A 21,040-nucleotide genomic window follows, 5' to 3' on the forward strand; every position below is an offset into this window, starting at 1 on the left:
TTTTAGAGTCTGGAGGTCGGGCTCCAAATCAAGTTCTAGTTAAGGCCTCATATGATTTTGAAATAAACCGATTGGCACTTGTATTTATTTATTTTTGGTAGGAAAATCTGCATGCTCACTTAACCCAGGAATGCACCAGTATTTAAAAAGTTTAATAATATACAAAAAGGAGGATATTTTGCTAGTTTTATTCCAGCTTTTAAAATTAGGCGGCATCAAATAAGAAATTAAGCTAAGCTAACTTCATTCACTTGTATGTCAAGTTAAAAAAAAAAAAAAAAACAATAATAAAAAATAAGTAAGCAATGAAAGAAAATTATATAGGTATAATTTTTTTAAATGGGTGGAAGGCCCCAATGTTTATGGATTGTAGAACCGTCCCTGTCCTCCATTTTGACGTAGCTTACGTAATCAACGTATCTCTGGCTGAACCCTACCAACCGTTTTCGAGTCCATAGCAACCGTTAAGACTGGCGGAACCGAGCTGTTTTTGTCTCAGCAGTTTTCCTCTTAACGTCGGTTATTCTGTGTATCTACAGTAACAGTTTTTGTCATGGAGGAGGAGAAGAAGTCACCGCTTCCAGTTAAGCAGATTTTCGTGAACGACGTCCACACGTACGTTTCTAAGCACGTCGCCGAGGTAAGGGGTGGAAAAAAAAATTCGCCGTTTCGGTACCAGTTAAAGTCAGACACCTGTGGTATGTTGTCTGACTTTATTTTACCTGGGAAGATTATAGGACAGATTGAAGCTCCTGAGGGGTCGGACGATGATGACTCAGACGACCAGACACCGAGTCCCCGAGACGAACCTGCTTTTCAGGTCGTAGGAACTTCCATCAATGAGGAAAAAGTCCAGAATCTACACCAAGTGTATGTGGTGAGTCAGCTGCTTAAAGGTGCTCCTGTTTATTTAAAGACAACAAAAAATCACGTCGTAAATGCAGACTATTGTGTAAACAAAAAAAATTACGCTAATAAATAGTTGCAGATGGCTCATAAAACTGACGGAAGTCGTCAGCACATCATGGATATGAATGTGTTAGTGATGAATTGGAACACTAATTTTTAAATTTAGCTTTTAATCATAGCCCTCAAATTATTATATTATAGCATAATGTAATAATTATAAACCCAGTTGTTTTTTGGGACAATTGTCAACTGTTACTCTTAGATCAGGGGTTTTCAACGTGAGGCCCGGGGGCCATTTGTGACCCATTGGATAATTTTTTTGTAGCCCCCAACCAGAAGTACAAATTGATACAAACTTGGCCAAATTTTGAGGATTTTTTAGTGACTAATGTATGTTTTCCTAAATTGAAAATGTTACGTACAAAATAAACAGTTTTGTTTTAATATTTAGCTTGTAATTGTAGCAACATTTTACTCAAAATGTTCAGTAAGTTGGCTTAATACAGCAATGGTTTGGGTAGAAAGTTTTCAGTGTCATTGCTGCAAATATGAACATTTTCTATGCTAACAAAATAGAAAACATTTGACCCAAAAACATTCCTTTATCAAGACAAACATCTGCAACCATTTTTCTGTCCTATCATAATTAATTCCTTTCTACTTCATTTACACATTTAACATTTAATTTAAAGCTGAAAAAAGAATTCACCATAAAATTATTTCATGTTGCCATCCAAGTAATTAGTCAAGTAAGAGTAAAGTAAAAAGTTCACTCAAGTACTGAATAACTGATGAAATTATGAATCATTTAATACTTAAAAATTGCATCATTAGATGAACAAAATGTAAAGCTAAGTGGAAATGTTGTTATTTTAAAGACCAAAATGACAAAAAGTAACAAAAAATAAAAAATCAGGCAAAAATAATTTTTAGAAATCAGTTTCCATCAATAAAAAAAACTTATAAAACTTTAACAAAAACTGCAGGTGTGTGTCTGTGTCTGGTGAATTGTTGGTTAAAACATGTTTGTTTTTCATTCAGTGGGTAGAAAATCCAGAAATTTTACTCAAGTAAACGTAAAAATACTTCATAATAGAAATACTCAAGTAAAATCCAAATACTCCTAAAAGTACATTTTGTCAAAAAAGTTACTTAATAAATGTAATTGAGTAAATGTAACTAACTCTGATTACTGAAAACGCAAAACTGCCTCCATATTCATTTAGCAATAATAAAATAAAAGACTAATAATTGTAATTTGGTGTGTTAATCGGATCTTAATCCCTGAAAAACGTCAAAGCTTTATCTCGGTTTTGGAAAATGTGTGGATTGAGCTTAAAAGCCTGGCGTGTCATTTCCACCCAGTGAGTCAGTGTAAATCCACAATAAATTCAAACTAATTCACCAAACACTAGCTTTTGAATTTGAGTGAACAATTTAAATAAATCATTAAAATGAGTATTACTAACATCCTGTTGTGTTTTTTGCCAGTCCCCCAGCAGAGAGGAGCTGCAGCAGCTGCTGCTGGAGTGTGAGGTTGTGGTTTACTGCGTCACCGAAAGTGCAACTCAACAGCAGATTGAAGAAGCAACATGGGCATTATCAGGCAAGAGTTAGAAAACACAACAATAGTGTTATCGATTGGCTTTCTGAGATCGTTCACAGATGAACACTGCATGTTATTTTTGTTTGTTTTTTTGTCTTTTTACAAACAGTCCTTCAGGATGAAATGGCAAACTTCGAAACCCGGAGATATTTTATCGTCGTCTCCACATTGATGACTTGGACGAATTTCAGGCTTTCAGATATAGTAAATCCCAAAAAAAGTCTAAATCTAAAAAATTATAACATCATTTAATTCTAATATTTCTTTTTTTTATATACAAAATTGTAAATTTTTATTTCAGAATGACGCAGGTCTCCCTTTTTTAGAAGAAGATTTTCTGCGCAGAAGGCCTCATCCCAAGTTCAGGAAACACAATGAGCTGGAGAAACTGGTGCTCAAGTTGCCCCGAGGTGTACGTGATTTCACTGTGCCACATAGCAAATTACACCAAAACTATGGAGGCAAATAAGAAAGCAGAACTGTAAATATATATATATATATATATATATATATATATATATATATATATATATATATATATATATATATATATATATATATATATATTCTCATTTTCCAGAAAGCATCTAAGCTCAAAGGTTACGTTGTATGTGCTGGATTTCAGTACGGAATGGGAGAAAATCTCTTCCACTACTTTTTTAAGGTAAATATAATAAATCCCTTATGAACACATAATTTGTATAAAAAAATCTTACCAAGTATTTTAGTGCAAATATCTTACTGCGCTTGAAATAAGACAAAACTAACTTAAAAATAACTTTCCAACAGGATATAGGATCTTGTTTTAAGTCAATAATTTCTTAATATTGGTGAGAAAGTCCTAATTCTATTGGCGCCGTTACCTAGCAACGGCAGTCCCGTCACCTAGCAACCCAGCTCTAGTTCCATTGGCAGATTATTTCACTTTTAACAAGACACTTTCCCATGTTATAAGTTAATTTATCTGAAAAAGTATTTTTTAAACAATATTAAGGAATTATTGACTTAAAACAAACCCACGTAGCTTGCTAAAAAATTACTTTTAAGTTGGTCTTATTTCAAGTGTAATAAGATATTTGCAGTAGAACTAGACTAAAATTACTTGGTAAGATTTTGTCTTTGCAGTGTATTTTACACTTTTGTCATTTGCATTTCTTTTAGGTTTCATGGTTAATGCAGGAGCCAAAGGTTCCCATATTTGGAAGTGGTGAAAATTTTATTCCCATGATTCATGTTTGTGACCTTGGAAGGTAAATTTATTTATCGATGTGTAGTGTTGTTGTCGTTTGTTATTTTGGGGAAAATTGGATCAGAACTGCACTGACTTCTAATTTATTAGAGTGGTCCAAGAGATCATTAAGGTGAAGCCAAGCCCAAGGTACATCGTTGCCATTGATGAATCCAAGACCACGTTAGAGGAGGTTGTAAAGGTAGCATTTTACGTCAGAATTAAGCTATAATAACAATATCGTGTGTGTAAACCGATAAAACATCATAAAATGTTTATTTGGTCTCTTTTCTTTGAACTCTTTAGACTATTAGTGAGGTGCTCGGGCCAGAAAAAATCAGCAAGTTACTTCCAGAAGACGCCATCAAAATGAACGCTTTTAAGGTACAACTTGTATAAACGAACTCAAAACAAATCTTATTTTCAATGCTCTTATCCTTTCATTTTTTTCCCCAAAGTCCCAAAACGTGAGATGTAAAATAAAACCTGCAAAAAAAGAAACAAACAGATGAATTTAATATTGATTCAATAGTTCAGTTTGCTCCTGGTTCCAGCCGGAAGAACTGGACTGTCTCAACGTCAACCTGCGAGTGGATGCTTCTATAGTCAGCGACTATTTGACCTTTGACTGGACAAGTGAAGAGGGACTGGTGAAAAACATCAAGAGCATCGTGAAGGAGTACAAACTCGCAAGACAGCTTTTCGTAAATATTTAACTCTTCAAATCAGAGTGTTGTTTGTGTCAAAGCCGTCTTTATCTAAATATTTGATCAATTAGAATCCCTTTTTGCTAATAAGCTTGTTTTCAAATGACAGCAGTGGGTTATATTTTTATTTTCTGTAGCCGATTAGGATCTGCCTGATTGGCCCTCCGGCGGTGGGGAAGACGACTCTTGCCATGAAGCTCTGCCAGTACTACAAACTTCATTACATCAACGTCAACAACATGTTTGATGAGAAGATTTCTCATCTGGTCAGTGGAAACACAAAATGCAACAATAGAGATGCTCACTGTATACTGCCCCCTTGTGGAAATGATTAAGCGTTTTCACATGTTGTCAAATCCAAAAGTCAAAGTGTTTTACTGTGTTTTTAAACACAAAACACAATAATATTATTGAACATCTTTTCAGTCCCTCCAGGATTTTGTGATTCTTTTTGTGATTTTTTTGTAATAAAAATCAAAGTGTTTGTGGTTCTGATTTGGAAATATTTGAGCTTATCTATGATTGTAAATGTGACTTTTTTATAACTCTGTATAGATTATGGACTATAATCTGACATCAATTAAAGCTGAGGCAGCTGGTTAGTACAAATAAGAAAGTTTATGACAATTTTTGAGGAAAGTCTACAATAAACTCCAGTTAGTGCAATTTGTCAGTTACTAGGATAAAAAAGTGCAGGGATTTGTTGATTTTGTGTGGATTTCCATAATAATTCTCAAGAAACTGAAGGCCACATAAAAAGCTGCGGTGGGCCACATTGGGCCTTGAGTTTTTACGCATGTTATTAGTTAATTAATTTGCCACTGAAACTAGTATTTTTCCATTAATATTAAGGAATTATTGACTTAAAACAAGCTCCTACTTCTTGCTGAGGTTACTTGTAAGTTAGTTTTATATTATTTCAAGTGTACTAAGATATTTGCACCAGAAACTACACCAAAAATACTTGAAAGGATTTTGTGTTTTCAGTGAATATATCAGGATTTGTACTAACGATGCAAATTATCCATCAACAAGTTCATCCAAATTCATTGTTGATCGACTAGCCCTTCATTTTATGAAGATTAGTCTTTCATAAAATTAAAGGCTATTTTTTTCATAATATGTTAAATTAAAAAAAGCACATGATTCAGTTTTAACATTATTTTGTGTTGGTTGTTGTTAATACTGACTGAATAAACAGAATTTTGTGGTTTTCACATCAGCTTGAACTTTGGACCAGACACAATGGCTGGGCAAAATTGTAATAAAAAGCACCAGCTAATATTCTAAATATAGATATAATAAATCTTTTTATTTTTTCTGCAATATTTCCATTTAAAAGAACCGATTATATGGTTTTAGATTTGTTTTTCTTATCATTTAAGTTTTACATAATTTTCCATCTCAGAAAAAAAACTGTCCATCCATTTTTTCTGTTTTACAAAATTTTACTTTTATATTCATTTTAAAGCCTAAAAATAGAGTTAAAAAGGGGATTCTTTTAAAAAATTACAACATATTTCCCAAAGTAGATATTTATCTAAATATACAAGATTTTTTTCTCCAAATCTTGTGACATTTGGGCCTCTAAACTAGTTTTTGGCTGGCCTGAGAGTACAACAGCTTTGTAGGTTATAAACGTTGTCGACTTTTCACTTTACTACTTTGTGTAGTTGGTGTTTGTCTATCACCAAAAATTTCAACGTAGAGCAGCTGCAGGTCCACGTCCTCGTATGACAAACATAAAGAGATGTTTTCTGTTCACCGTGTTTGTTTCTACGTTTTGCAGGAGACGACGATAGCTACCGAGGAGTATGAAGAAGAAGTTACCGAAGAAGCTCTAGCTGCTGCACAGGACCAGCTGGAATATATCAACAGGACTCTGGAGGACAACGAAGGCGAGCCGACAAAAGAAAAAACCACAGCAAAGAAAGTTTTCAGTTAATGAAGGCTGATAACAAATCCTAATACACGCACTGTAAAACATAACTTAAAAATGAAAGTCCACCTGCTGCCTTGAAAATGCGACTTAAGTCGACAAGAAAACTGTTTTGGTTTTAACTCAGAAATTAAAGTTCATGAAGTTAATTTTACAAGAGATAAGTTGTCTAAACATTGTTTTTTAAGTTCATTCATCTTGAATTGTGAGTTTTAATTTAATGCTGCAATTTAAACCAAAAAATTATTTCATAATAAAAAGAAAAAAAAATGGTCCTCACCTGGTTAAAGAGCCACATTTCTCTATTATTTCACTCACAATATCAAGTTAAAATAAATACTTATTTTACTTTAGAATGATTTAAATTCTTGTTTCAAACTGCAAGAACAAAATTCCTGATCTTATAATGAATTTTATTAAATTCAGCTCAGAACATTTAGTGTGAACAGAAAATTATCCTCAAGCTAATAAAACACAAGAGTCAGATCAATATAACGCACTTCCATCTCAGGATACAAAAACACGCTGCTAGGCATTCTGGGAAATAGTTCCCACTCCTGTCTATTTCTTCTTTCAGTTTTTTTAAGTGCTAACCTAAAACCTCCAGTTTATTCAACTCTTGTAAGTTTGACAGAATTAGTAAAAAGTTAACACAACTTACTGCTGTAAGTTTATCTTTCACAAACTCACATATTTAGGTTCAAAATATAAAAAGGCTCAATTTATTTAACTTAAAAAGTAGAAGATAGTAGACACAACTAAATGCGGCTCAAATATTTTACAGTGTACGGAAATGTCCTTGAATTAAATTTGACTTTAAAAAGCTTTGATGTTGTTTGATTTTTGTTGTTTTTTCAGGTGTTCTGAGTGAGGACCTGATTTCTGAGGTTCTGCGTGAAAAGCTTTTCTCTAAAGGAAGCAGGAACCAAGGGTTTGTTCTGGATGGCTTCCCTCAGACTATGGATCAGGCAAAGGCGGTTTTTGCTGGCAAGTTTTATCCGTCAATATAGCTTTTGTTGAATTAATGAATGAAGACGCATCAGTGATATTAGTAAAACGGTGATTTTTATTCTGTACAGATGAGAGTCAGGAGAACCAGGATATAGATATACTGTCCAAAATGCCGTGGTACAACAAGTTCATCACCCCAGGTTCTGCGCATAGCATCAACTAGTCGCTGTAGTTAAAATGCATCAACTCACAATTGCTCAAATGTGTTTTTACTTCTTCCATATCTGTATTACAGAGTACATTTTTGCCCTCGAAGCACCAGATGATTTCCTGATCAACCGAGTGCAAGAGCTTCCAGACAGCGTAGCTGAGAAGATGCGCTACACCCAGGACGAATTCACGTCTCGTCTGGGTGTATACCGGCAACTCCACAGAGCTCCAGTAACCTTGTTGGACTTTTTTGATCAGCGGGAACTCCATCCAGAATATTTAGGTAGTCTGCAAAACCATAATTGACCACCAGGGGTCAGCACAGCAAGTTGATTTGTACCTAATACCTATTATATTTATGTAAAAGGAGAAGCTGCTTGTATTTAAAAAAACAAAACAAAACAAAACACCCTTGTTCTCCTTTTCCCAGACATCAGCTCAGATGATTCGGAGTACACATCTTCTATGAAGAAAATTATTGAGATTATAGGGGAGCCCAAGAACTACGGCGGGACTCCAGAGGAGCAGGCGGAGCAGAAGAGAATTAAAGAGGAAGAGAGAAAGCAGAAACTGGCGGCGGAGGCAGCAGAGAGGAAGGAGAGGAAGGCGACTGCTCTGGCTGAGATGACGGGTCATTACGAGGATTGGGTGAGCTCAGAAACTAGGAGCTTTATAAAAACATCAAATAAAAAATGCTTAACACCTGTGTGTGCTTTTTGCAGAAGAAGAGTCTGGGGATGGTGGTGGAACAGGAGTCTGAAATGTTGGAAGCCAAAGGTCTTCCTCTCAGAAACTACCTGATGAAGCACGTGATGCCTTCGCTGGGCGAGGCCATGCTGGAGTGCTCCAAGGTCAAACCAGAAGACCCCGTCGACTTCCTGGTGCTTACGCCGCAGCCTGTCACAAAACTGGTCAGCGTGTTGATAAATCTGTCCTTTTTTAAGGTCTGTTCTGCTTTTCGCAGGCTGAACATCTTTTACGGAACAGCACAGAAGACTGAACAACGTCAGATCTAAACGTCATGGACAAATTGACATGATCGGTTTGTGAGCAATCACTCAAACTCTTAAGATGTTATGATAAAAAGTACAGTTTCGAGCACTTCATCCTCTAATCTAAATTCAATAAAAGCAAGTTTTACGCAATGGAAAACGTCACATTTAGCAAAAATGTGAAATCTGCATTGTAAATGTTAATTAAATAGCAGATTAAAGAGCTTGTCTTTGTAAAAGGTTCACTTCTTCCATTATTAACTCTTAATTGTGAAATTTTGACATCCTGCATTTAGAGAAAACCAATTAGAGAGATTTGACTAAACCGTTGAACTCAAAATTATAAGTTACCGAACTAAATAAACAGTTTAAATAACAAGGGAAGCAGCAATGTCCAACGGATGAAAGAGACAAAATGCAAGGAACAAAATCTGATTTACGAAAATTTAGCCAAATATTCCAGATTTTTTGGCACCATCTTTACTTTCAGTTGCATAAAATATTTTTTTTTAAATATAACCTTTAACATTAGTGTTTATTACTTGCAGTATCTACTCTGACCATTCCTATAAAATTAATGTATTTTACATACACTTAGCTTTTCTTTTGTTTTGTTGATTAGTGTTATTTTTGCCACTCTTCAAAAGGAAAAAGACAAGAGAACATAAGACAGATGTGAGTTGATGTGCATGACTCAGAACATGGCTATAGGAAAATGGCTGCTTGCCAAAAATCTGTCAAATTCTGGCAAGAGCGATAATTTATGTTTAAGCGAAACATGAAATATCTTCCAGGGTTTTTAGTTAAAAATGACTAAAACAGCTGGAAATTTGATAAATTGATTAATAAATGTTTAGCTTGCCATAAGGCAAAGTAGTGAAGATGGTAAAGGAGGTAAAAACTTCAAAACATCAAGCATTTTAGTAAATGTTCATGGCACTGTGAAAGCAAAACCCAAAATTTCCAAGCAGATTTGACAAGTAATATGAACACTAAGTGACTGAAATACACTTTTAAAACGTCCTGTGATAGAATAAAGTGTAAACTTTACCAAACATCCGTAATTTTTGCGGGTTTGTACTGGTTTTGGTTCTGTTCTGTTTGTGGCTCAGACTGAGCTGCAGAGCCAACACCTCCTGGAAGAAGGATTATTCCCCCAATGTTTCCAGTAAAGATGTATAAAGTTGTAGAGCTCACGAAATTAAATACTGTATTTTCCAGCTGAGCAGAAATATAATGCAGTATATACTGTATATATGTTTTATCTCCAAAGCAACAATCATAAATACCACAGATGCAAGAGGTCAAATCTCAGGCATTCCACTGGTAAAGCCTTCAGTTCACCACTAGGTGGCGCAGAAAGACTTTTTTTGTAATAGAATAGAAATATCCTTTTAATGTCCCAAAGTGGGAAAAATTTGGTGTAGAAGGAAAAAAAATGACGTAGATTCACAAACACACTGTACATAAGAGCAAAATTACAACATAAAATAGTGCGACTGAGTAGAATCATTTTTTTAAATGTTCATGTGTGTTTGTGTACATCTTACCTAAGATCTTCTCATAAAAGTAACAAATCTTGGAGGGAAACCCAGACAATTAAAATAAACCCACATAAATGTCTAATAAAGATTTATAAAAAAAATATCAAGTGGAGCTTGTGGGTTGGTTATTGTTGTAACAACAATAACCCAAAACTGCCATCATAGTTTGTGTGAGTTGGTAAAAGTAAGTGCTAACAGAAAGTAAAGACTGTGCACTGGCCATCTTTTTTTTTTATCTGTGTCTTTGTAGGAAATACATTGTAATTTTCTCCAACGTACCATCTGTTGCAAATAAAGGATTTCCTTTTTTGTTGTTAATTCCCGTGAGCTGGTGAAATTACCGACGGTGCCCTGCAGTCTGTATGCATGGCATGAAGGCTTTACTCTCAGTTAGTGGACAGAAAGCTGGTTCTAAACTTGTATTTAGTTTTCTATTTTCACCCTACTTTTGAAAAATGTCCAAGAAAGAAGAGAGGAGTTGTGGACCAGATGTAGTGTGTGTATTTATCTCTGTGGAAAAGCCGGTGGGAGGATGGTGGTGGTTCTGACCATGTGGGTTTATCTGCTACGGTTCCAGCTGCCCCAGTGGTGGTCACAAAAACACTCACACACACGTTGGAAACGGCCCGCAACACGCTTGTGGTGGTCACCCAAACATGAGCCGGTGGTGAAAATGCTGGAGGAGGACCACACACACACACACCCACACACACACACACACACACCACTGAGGAGAGCAGTGAACCCTCTCAGTGTTTCTTGTTGCTTCACACAGACATTACCCACATAATATATCCAGTCTTTACGCATTTAAGAATAAAGTCCGAAATCATTCTGCTTTATTCTAACATTATTGTCGATGTGAAGTTTGTCAAAATTTGTTCATTTATTCCTTGATTTTATTTTGTTGAGTCAAGAAGTTGTTTCTCAAGTCAGACGTTTATTGCTGTTTTAAGTTCTGTTACGCTGCTGCTCTTGACCGTTGGTGGTTACCATAGCAACCAGTAACCAACAGCTCCATAGCTACATATTACCATGTATTAGAATCAGCTCAGTGTTTCTTTACAAGTATTACACTATAGCATATATTTTAATCACATACAGTATTTCATGGGTAATTTTGCTGTGTTTTGTGTAAGTTTTTAACTTTATCAATGTTGTGCATGTTAGCCATCTTTAATGTTACAACTGCTAACTGCTATTAGCTAAACCCACATGGTCAGAACCACCACCACTCATTGGGAGCTTTTGCGTTGTAGTTTGTTTAGGGTTATTTATTATGTTTTATTTAATTTTTAGGGGCAGAGGCTGCTTGACTGACGTTAGCCACCAACTTGACTTCTTTTGTTAGAATAAATACTGGATCTGAGATGAACATAAAGGGGTTACACATGCATACAGACTCCATCAAGCTACAACTACACTAATAATCTGAGTTTAACAGCATAATTTGCATTTGTCGGAGCAGAGAGGCTGGCCCTGTGTCAGTGTGAGCTTCTGAATATAGGCATGCTTTAGTGTGCATGCAAAGCATTCAACCATAACTAGGCCCCAAAGGTCAAACCTCACGTGTTTGACCTTTAGGAGTCAACATGTTCACTGTGTTGTCAGGGGAAAAGTGTTTTTGATAGTTTCCTGAATGAAGTTCTGCACAGTCCATCAGATTTCAGGTTTGAACGTCTCAGTCGACACCAATTTAAAATTCAAAATACTACAAAGTAATGATTCCACGTATGATGGCGCATTAAAAAAAGACAAGAGGAGTAAATTTACACCAAATTCTTAGAAGTTTCTCAAGTTTTTTTTTTTTTAATTTCTGGGATTAATCTGAGTTTGAAAAGTCAACATTTTTCAAGAAAAAGGTTTGTTTATTCTATAAAATGTCAGTTTTTCCAAGCTGATTTTCAACTTTTCAAGATCAGTACCTCCAGGTTTTTCCTAAAAAATGTATTAAACTAGTCAAAAAGTTTCTAAGTTTTTTTTCTTGCAAATTTTTGACTTTTCAAACTCAGAAATTACCATTTCTAATGCAGTTTCTCTTGCATACAGCCCCCATACGTAAAAGCTTGTAGGACTTCCTGTTGTAATAAGATGTAATAAGTGTTGCATAAACAAGCTCTGGATACTAAGCTTAAAAGTCTGGTAAGTTGCAACATTGCAAGAAAGGCACTTTCCATTTATTCTGAGTTAAATTATGTTATTAAATTATTCTCTTTACAGTTGAACTCCCCTGATTTTTTATAACTTTGCAAAAGACAATAAAAATTTCCTCTGTTGCAAAAATAAAACTGTCTACTCAAATAAATCTTTATTCCAGCTTTACTTCAAACATCTTCTTCGCTGTATTATAATGTTGCACATTCTTCAGAAACCCATCCAGATCAGTACATCACACATGCTTTACCTCATCCAGTAAATTTTTCTTTTTGGGATTATGATCAGATGGCAGTCTTATTAGGAGTGAGCAGCTAACTCAGACCAGTTCCTCTGGGGCTGTGAAGTTCTGTCAGATCTTTTTTTTAATCCTTTTTAAGCATGTGGGATCCTGCTGCTCCGTCTGGCAGGCATTTGTGTTTGCGAATGTATATTTTCAAAATGAATCTTTTTATTTATCCGAAGTAATTTTATGATTTATTCCACTTAGTGTCAGATTGAGGAGTTAACAGTTTGAAGGTTTAAACCAGCTGTCAATATCTAATTTGTGTATGAAAAAAACAGAATCTCACTCAAAACAAATGTCAGAGTCAATCGCTAGTGGGAGAAATGACTTGTGTTCTTTTAACAAAGACAAAAGAGAAATCCTAGAATTGCTAAAATCTGACACTGCTTCATTATTATTTACATTTTGCGAAGAAGGAAATTGCGCTCAAGTTTTCTTCAGAGATTTTTGTGTCATTTCCTCTAGTAGAAGCGCCACCACAGGCGAGGAGGCGAACAGGTTTTTCAAACAGTTTGGATTTGACACAGCGCAGCAGGAAAGTCAACAGCACCAGCTGAAAATGTAGCACATGTTCCTCTCATAATCCCAAAAACTTGTTTATGTGCAACTTGGAGGTGTGTGCGTGTCCTGTGACACAAAGCCCTTGTCAGAACATTGTATCTATTTGCTTTGCAGCTTTGGATTAAATTTTGTTCGAGGCATGGCAGTGATGGGATGTGATGCACACCAGCTGGACTGCCAGGAACCTTAAAATAAATTACTTGGAGTCCTACCAACCTGCTGTGATGAGGTTGCATTTTGGGCAGGAGGTTAGCATGGTTCGTCAAACTGCAATTTTACGACAGTCAACACACACCAATGCAGGCAGGCCACAGATTAATGCACATGTGTCAAACTCAAGGCCAAATCTGGTCCACCACAGCTTTTTATGTGGCCCTCTAGATTCTAGACTAAACACTAAGCGAGCTTAAATGTTATGTTATCAATCAAATCAATGCAGTTTTTATATGTTTACTGCCAAATTACATAAATCAGTTCCTCCAGTTTCTTGAGAATTATCATGGAAATTCACACAAAATCAACAAATCCCTGCTCTTTTTTGGGCTAATAAATAATTGGGAGTTTATTGCAGATTTTTCTCAAAAATTGTCAAAAACTTTATTACTTGTACTAAACAGCTGCCTCAGCTTTAATTGATGTCAGATTAGAGTCCATGATCTATACAGCGAGGAATAAAAAGTCATAAATAAGCGCAAATATTGCAAATATTTCTAAATTAGTACCATAAACACTTTGATTTTTATTAGAAAAAAAAAAATCACAAAAAGAATCACGAAATCCTGGAGGGACTGAAAAGATGTTCAATAGTATTATTTAATTTTAAGGATTTATTGATATTTTAACTGTTTGTGAACAGGTTTTATCAATACATTCTGGCACAACCGGCCCTTTAAGAATATTCATGATCTGGATTTGGCCCAAAACAACAATGAGTTTGATACCCCTGGATTAGATGCTTTAGCGCCCCGGTCCACCTCCTCTGGATCTAGAAGCTTTCTGCATTTTCAAAACAGTTTGGGAGCTTTTACGCTCCTCCGTGCTGAATACAGTCAAAGTACGCAGCTAAAGTTATGTAGCTGTCTAACATCGGTGTGAAGGGAAGTTTGACGAATTATATTTCTGTCTGGTTAATGACGCCTGGTTGATTTATGACACTGACCTCCAAATGACTCATTTTACATAACACTGCAAGTACAGTATCCTTTATGTTGACAGTTAATGCTAATGCTAATGTCTGTGGTTGTTTACTGAGTAAAACCAGGACATGAGCAGCAGCTTATGTATGAAACCGAGGTTATTTTAATGTGAACTGACCGGCCTTTCTCCCATGTGCTTAACGGCTGCTGAGTCAACTCACAAGAAGAAGAAGAAAAAAAAGAAAGCGTGTAAAGGACAAAAAGCAGACAGCAGAGTTAGAGCAACCAATGGGCAGAGCAAAGTGAGAGCTGCACTTTCCATCCAGAGCAGCTGGATTTCAGTTAATCTAAACAGGGACAGAAAAGGAGACAGAATTTTATATTTGCAACTCCTCCCAAAAACAGTGGACAAGGAATTGCTTAGGGTATGAGTATTTGTCTGGACTGGGTCATGTGGTGGGCCAAGTTTTTAAAGAACCAGACCTCATTTTAGTGAGGTTTTATATGAGTTATTCCCCAGCCTTAGAAGGCTTTTGCATAGTTTATTCTCACAATTTTTAAAGGGTTTTGCTTCCCTTTGCTGCACAGATGATACTGAGGCCCATCTCCTCGTAAAGCCCGGTAACAACTCTGATCTATCCTGGGAAAATCAGCTACAGATGTGAAGAAAGCTTGAACACTGTTACTGTCCCGTCATCTGTCCAGAAACTGGATTTAAACGTGCAATAACTGAGAAAATACGTATTTTATCCCGCAATATATGATGAAATAACTTTCACCTGAATGAAAACAGCATAAGAGCAGCCAAAGTTGTCAAATTGGTCTAATAATGAGTGTTTATAAAATAAGATGTATAAATGGAATTTAAACCCTCAGATTACTGGTTTTTACTGTCGAAGCTCATAATGAAAACCTTAAGTCTTACGAGGCTTTGACAGAACGTGGCATGTTTAGCAGTGAGAGAAAATCCACCTACCCACAACAAGACCACCACTGCATCACTCCCAAACAGTGATGGTACTTCAGCACCAACAAAAATCAGCAATTACATTCAAATGAGCTGTTTGGAGAAGCAGAGAAGCTAAACAGGAGGGCAGATCATCTTCCACTGTAATTACAAAATCCAAGACGCTGCAAGTAAACAGCTCTCCCACATGTAAGCAAAAAACAAATCTCTCTAATTGGATCCAATTTTATCTGCTTTTAACTCACAATTGGAAATGTGGGACAAGTTCCCTTCACTGGCGACGCGAGAAATATGATTCCTCTGTTGTTGTTTTCCTGTTTGTAAAACGTTTGAAGGTAGAACTGATGCTGCGTTCAAACCAAACGAGTTTAGCGCGTCAAAAACGTGTCCGAAGCTTCGAGTTCGACGCGCGTGCACTCTGAAGTCAGACGCTTGCAAAGGGTCAACAGATATACAAGGTGGGCCATAAGTTTACACACATAGAAAAAATAAACATTTCATATTGGACAACCGTTTTTATTTTTGTGGGACTCTGTGTAATCGCTGCACGTCTTGGACCACTTCGCGGTTGAGTTGCAACATTTCCAGTTTTCTGAAACTTGCAAAAAATTTTTTACAGTGTCGTGTTTGATGCTGGTTGCATGTTTTCTGTTAAAGTTTCGTGCAACCATCCGACTGCTTCCCAATCCAGCCATCAGCATAATTTAAATTCTTTGCTCTTTTGTCAAACGCATCTTCTTGGGTATCTGAAATATAAAAGAATACATTTTACATTCTCCTATGTATGTAAACTTATGGCCCACCCTGTACTTATCATATTGATATAAAAATATGTTAAAAGTCAGAGTTTTCTTTTATTTTCTGCGTTACTTGCTGACTCACTTTGGAGCAGGTGCGACTTCACTCTTGGTTACCTGAGCCTGATTGAAACTCCCAGGTTGTTTGTACAGCTGTGCATGTAATGGGCTCTTTGGCGGCCTGTCAGAGTCAATGCTTAGCTAACGTCTCAGGCTGTGTATGTTTGTGGAGGTTAGGTAATGTCTCAATGTGTCACATTCCTTCTTCTGCAGGTCTGATGACTGAAATCACACAGAATAAACAACAGCTGTCACACTGGTTTGGAAATAGTCTTGAATCACGGCAACGAATCAATTAACTATCAATTTAGTGAATGATTCAATGAGATTAGCTAAAATACTAAGACCAGCTAAGGCAACAAAACAAATAATTTCTTGAAATACTTCAGTACTAGTGCTTTAGTTGTCAATAGCATTCCTTAGAGGTTTTGGTCCATGTTTACATGGCTACACAGTTGATTAGCAACTAATTTCTCAAGGTTTTTATTTAAGAAAGAAATATTAGATATATGGTTGTAATTTATTACATCATCTTGATTAAGAGGTTTTTTTAGGTGTAATTACAGCTACCTTTCTTACTGCGATCAGATTAAAACTCTCTTTCCTTATGGTAATGATAATAATTCTTTTCAAACTTCATAGCCATTAAGTATTTCTACTCAGTTATAAAATAGGACGAACAGGATCTGAACTCAACCGTCCGTCTAAATCAGTCTTTCTAAACCACTTGTGTCCGCGGGCGCCCTCTAGTGGTATGCAAGGTACTGCATGTAAACAAGGTACTGAGCTCAAAAGTGCTACACGTAAGTTTAGCTTACCAAAGGATTGTTTTTAAAAATAATAATGCATAAATGTCTTAAAACTGGGTCACTCGAAAGAAACTCTTTCTTGGTATCTGAAGAAAATCTTTAGATACCAGTGGAAAGTTTCTCAGGGTGAGTTGCAGAACTTTTGTTTTTCTGACACGATTCCGATAGATTTAGGTCTGTGGTTTACTGAATGCCGTAAGAAGAGAAGGTGAGCAGCACTGCGCCCCATGCTGACTAACTTATTTAACTTATAACAAGAAATTTTTCCCATGTCATAAGTTAATTTATCTGCCAATAGAAAAGGTACTTTTTCATCAAAATTAAGAAATTATCAACTTAAAACAAATCTCTATATCTTATCAAAAGGTTACTTGTAAGTTAGTAATGTGTAATAAGATATTTGCAGTAGAAAATTGACCAAAATTACTTAGCAAGATTTTGCGTTTTTTGCACATTGTTTGCAAAACAGAGGAGCCATTTAATTATGGTTTTCCAGTCGTGGCTCATCATCTTTCTGACAGCAGTAAACATAATAATTCACAGAGGAAAACAACTATGTATCATGCAAAGGTGCCTGAAACCTTTTTTTTAATTTTTAGATGTGAACGTCTTTCACTGTACTACTCAGTGAAAAGTACAACCTTGAGTTAAACTACAAAAAATCTCCAGCAAGCATTTAAAGTTGGAAGGGTTCCTTCAGCCGAGCCAGCATAAATCTTGCCATTAGGTGTGTTCGTTGGAACATCTGACAAGCCTGAATTTATTAAGAGTAATACATGAAAGCTTTTTTTATATGTGCAGACTTTTTCCACGGACAAAAAAAAACAGTTTCATAATGTCTTTTTTTCCATTTGAAAATAATTATTTAAGGGATGTAGCACCTCTGCCCACTTCAACGTGTAACCGCTCCCAGGCTGAGTGAACTTTGTAGCCAACATCTGGTGCTTTGCTGCCCAAGTTGCCAACAGGATCGCTGCCTGTTTCCAAATCAGTTATGTAATGTTGTGTTTGCAATTGGATGAACTGACATGTGATACTGTAATTGTCTGTTACTGACAAACAGTGCTGTCCCATGTTTACAACGGATTACATCAGAGAATAATTTGGATCTGACCACGAAGACATTGGTTTTAGACCAACGTTTCTCAAACCTTTTCAACCTATTTAACAAACACTCACTGACCATCTAATTTAAAATTGCCCCACAATAAAACCACATCTTAATATATACAGACTGAAATTAAAATATTAGTCTCTTAACTTATTGTCTTTATTCGTCCTAATGTGAAGGATGCCGTTGTTTCCAAAAGCAACAAATGTGAATGGCTATGTTATTTACACATGTTGAAAGTGTGGATTCTAAGCTTTCCAATAATGGAAAACGTTTGGAAATCAAAAAAGTTTTTTATTACTACAAGTGTTGTGTGCATTACTAGTTTTAGGGCTATTTGTAATTCAGAAGCACAGCAGAAGAAAAAAAGACTTTGTCAAAAACAAACATTTTTGTTCAGCCCAATGTAAATAATTTTTCTATCTGCCAATAGAAAAAGTACTTTTTCCATCAATATTAAGAAATCATCAACTTAAAACAAATCTCTATAGTTTGCTAAAAAGATACTTGTAAGTTAGTTTGTCTTATTTCAAGTTTGCTGAGATATTCACACTAGAAACACATTGCTGCTCCCTTTAATTATTCTGGTGCTAATAAATCTAAAACCACAATAGTTTTTGTTTACTTCTGCCTCTTGTGAAAACTGAAAGGGATTCAGAACAAATGATTGAAGTGGAGAGAAGTCTCACAATTTCAGAAAGAAAGGAAATACGTTTTTGTTTTGGTCCAGATTTCTTACTCTACAATGGATTGTCATGTTGCAATGCACAGAAAAAGAGGGAAATGACTGAAAGTTACAATTCAAGACAGGGAAAGTCTTCTGCAAACAATCATTTGTTTTCTTCCACATCTGTTTTGAAGTCTGTCTTAATACAAGCATTCACAAATCCTACCAAGTTTAGATAATTTGTTTTACTGGAACATAAACCAGATGATACTTTGCATGCAAAAGCAACACAGTACCGTGAACTGAAAGTGAATCATGAGCCATATTTCTGACTGCATGCAGTAAGTTACAACAACAAGCTAAATATAACCAGAGCCTAAGGGGAAGAGGTGACATGTGCTTTTGATTATTAACAAATTCTCCCCCCTCCCACGTGCGCTACATGCTTTCAAGTTATAGACTAATGCTGGGAAAAGAACAAAACTTTTTATTGAAGTTCAACGCAAACCAGTCGCATTTCATCACAACAACAGATTACACTTTTAAAACATTTTTTAAGAGATAAATGAATAAACAAGACAGACATTTTACTGTCACACATTAACTGTAATTGATACTTAGATGTTTGTCGCATCATATATTTACAAATATACAGATTTGTGACATATTTGTCTTTTTATGTTTCATGTTTTGGAAATTTGTAAAGTACTTTCATTTATTTTATTTCCAAAATGTGATCAGCCAACAGGGGCGTTACGCAGAGTATCCATTTGCACTTTGCATGTGGAGCTGGGAGGGACAGCTGTAAGAGGACCAGGCTTCTGGTGAGTGTTTTTTGTTTTCGGAGGTGGAGAGTTATGGTACTATGAGGTAATTGTTGATAAAATTAAGAGCAATACATAAGTTTCTAAACATCTTCTATTGTCCCTTCGGTCGCTCTGCCATGACAGGCGTTAAAACAACCGATGAACTTCTTTAAAGCCTATCAAAAAACAGGCAGCCGGTAACCTAAAATCGCTTTTATTTAGTTGATTTTACTTTGAAAATGGTCACAGGGTGCTGCGCGGTCGACTGCACAAACAGACAAGGATGCAAACAAAACTTGTCATTTTATTGTATAACTTTTAATGAGGAGAGACACAGCGGCGATGGATAGCAGCCGTTAATCTTAATAACTATCAGCTCTTGGTGTAATCGCGGATTTGCAGTGAAAATTTTTTACAAGGTAAGAAGATTAATGTTCATATTAGGGCTGAAACAATTCCTCAAATTACTCGAGTACCTCAATTATTAAAATTCCTCGAGAAAATGTATCTGCCTCAAAGCTTCGTTAAATTATCTTTTATTATTTTTCCGTACAGTGTTCCGGCAGGTTCGCTATTTTTGTTGCGCGGAGCTCTCACTTCCGCCTGAGTTGTTGACGAAAGCAGCATAACGTCCAGTTTTCAAGTTCGGTCTGGGAGGTTTTTATTGATTGATGATAATGTCCAGGTTTTTATTGTTTTTCTGGGGACCAATAAGCATCCTTAAAATAACTGGCAAGACGCGTGGAGTACGGCAGCTTTTCTCCTCCCGGAGCTGCTGGTTCAGAGTGAACTGCGGGGAAGAGTGCGTTGGGATTATTTATACAGATGAGCAGATAAACTGAACACTGTGCTTTAGATGTGCAGCTTTACAGACGAACCGGAAATTTTATTTAATATCATCCTGGTCTCAACAAATGGGTGGCGGAGCTCATCGTGGCGGCACAATGGTAGATATTCCTGTGTGTGATGAATTAAAGTGTCAAATCCCGTCGCTAACATGGATACAAGAGCTATAAATGGCTGAGTAACGTGAGAGTTTATTTGTTTATGAATACATAAACGAAAAGCTACAGTATAGACATTTTTATAAGCGTATTTTTGAGCCTGCCTCTTTATTATTAAATTGAGTACAATTTCAATTTTTTTTTGAATAACTTTTCTTCAGGTTAACTTAGAAATTAGCTATTATTGTTACAGGTTCATTTGATAAACTACAGAAAAATAATTGTTGGGGAATCTCAAAAAAGAAAAATTGGACTGATGTTGATATCCGATAGTAGCACTGCTGTTATGTTAAGGTTTGTCCCTCACTCCTGACGTCCATCATGGCGCCTGGAATGATCGAGTGACGTAGTTGCAAATGGTCAATTGTGGCTAAGGAAGTAGCTAGATTTAGTCACTTTTTGAAAAAGAGTCACTAGAAGGGTTGGAGTACACACTATGAAGCCTCTTCGTTCTTGAACTGTTTTGGTTTTGGTGCCGTCAAACTTCAGTGCCATGTTAAGAGCTGACCAGTGACGTGCGGTGAGGTGCATGACATGAAAAGTAAAATAATATTTAGTTGTTTAAATGTTTTGTTTGGCTGACCTCTCGTTTCTGA

The 21,040-nt window shown here is 36.0% G+C and overlaps 1 protein-coding gene across 1 annotated transcript; it reads left to right on the forward strand.

Annotated features, from left to right (window-relative positions):
* Window positions 1-462: 462 nt before the first annotated feature.
* LOC116733701 (adenylate kinase 7-like) lies at window positions 463-10,402 on the forward strand. The gene is made up of 18 exons (XM_032584507.1): window positions 463-640; window positions 731-877; window positions 2,401-2,515; window positions 2,625-2,719; window positions 2,817-2,927; window positions 3,096-3,179; window positions 3,677-3,765; window positions 3,855-3,945; window positions 4,050-4,127; window positions 4,298-4,447; window positions 4,588-4,716; window positions 6,240-6,348; window positions 7,248-7,376; window positions 7,469-7,540; window positions 7,636-7,833; window positions 7,981-8,198; window positions 8,273-8,431; window positions 8,515-10,402. The coding sequence occupies exons 1-18, from the start codon at window positions 554-556 to the stop codon at window positions 8,548-8,550; spliced, it is 2,097 nt and encodes a 698-aa protein (XP_032440398.1). The 5' UTR covers window positions 463-553; the 3' UTR covers window positions 8,551-10,402.
* The last annotated feature ends 10,638 nt before the right edge of the window (window positions 10,403-21,040 follow it).

Source organism: Xiphophorus hellerii, chromosome 15 (genome assembly GCF_003331165.1).
Source record: "Xiphophorus hellerii strain 12219 chromosome 15, Xiphophorus_hellerii-4.1, whole genome shotgun sequence".
Classification (NCBI taxonomy): Eukaryota; Metazoa; Chordata; class Actinopteri; order Cyprinodontiformes; family Poeciliidae; genus Xiphophorus; species Xiphophorus hellerii.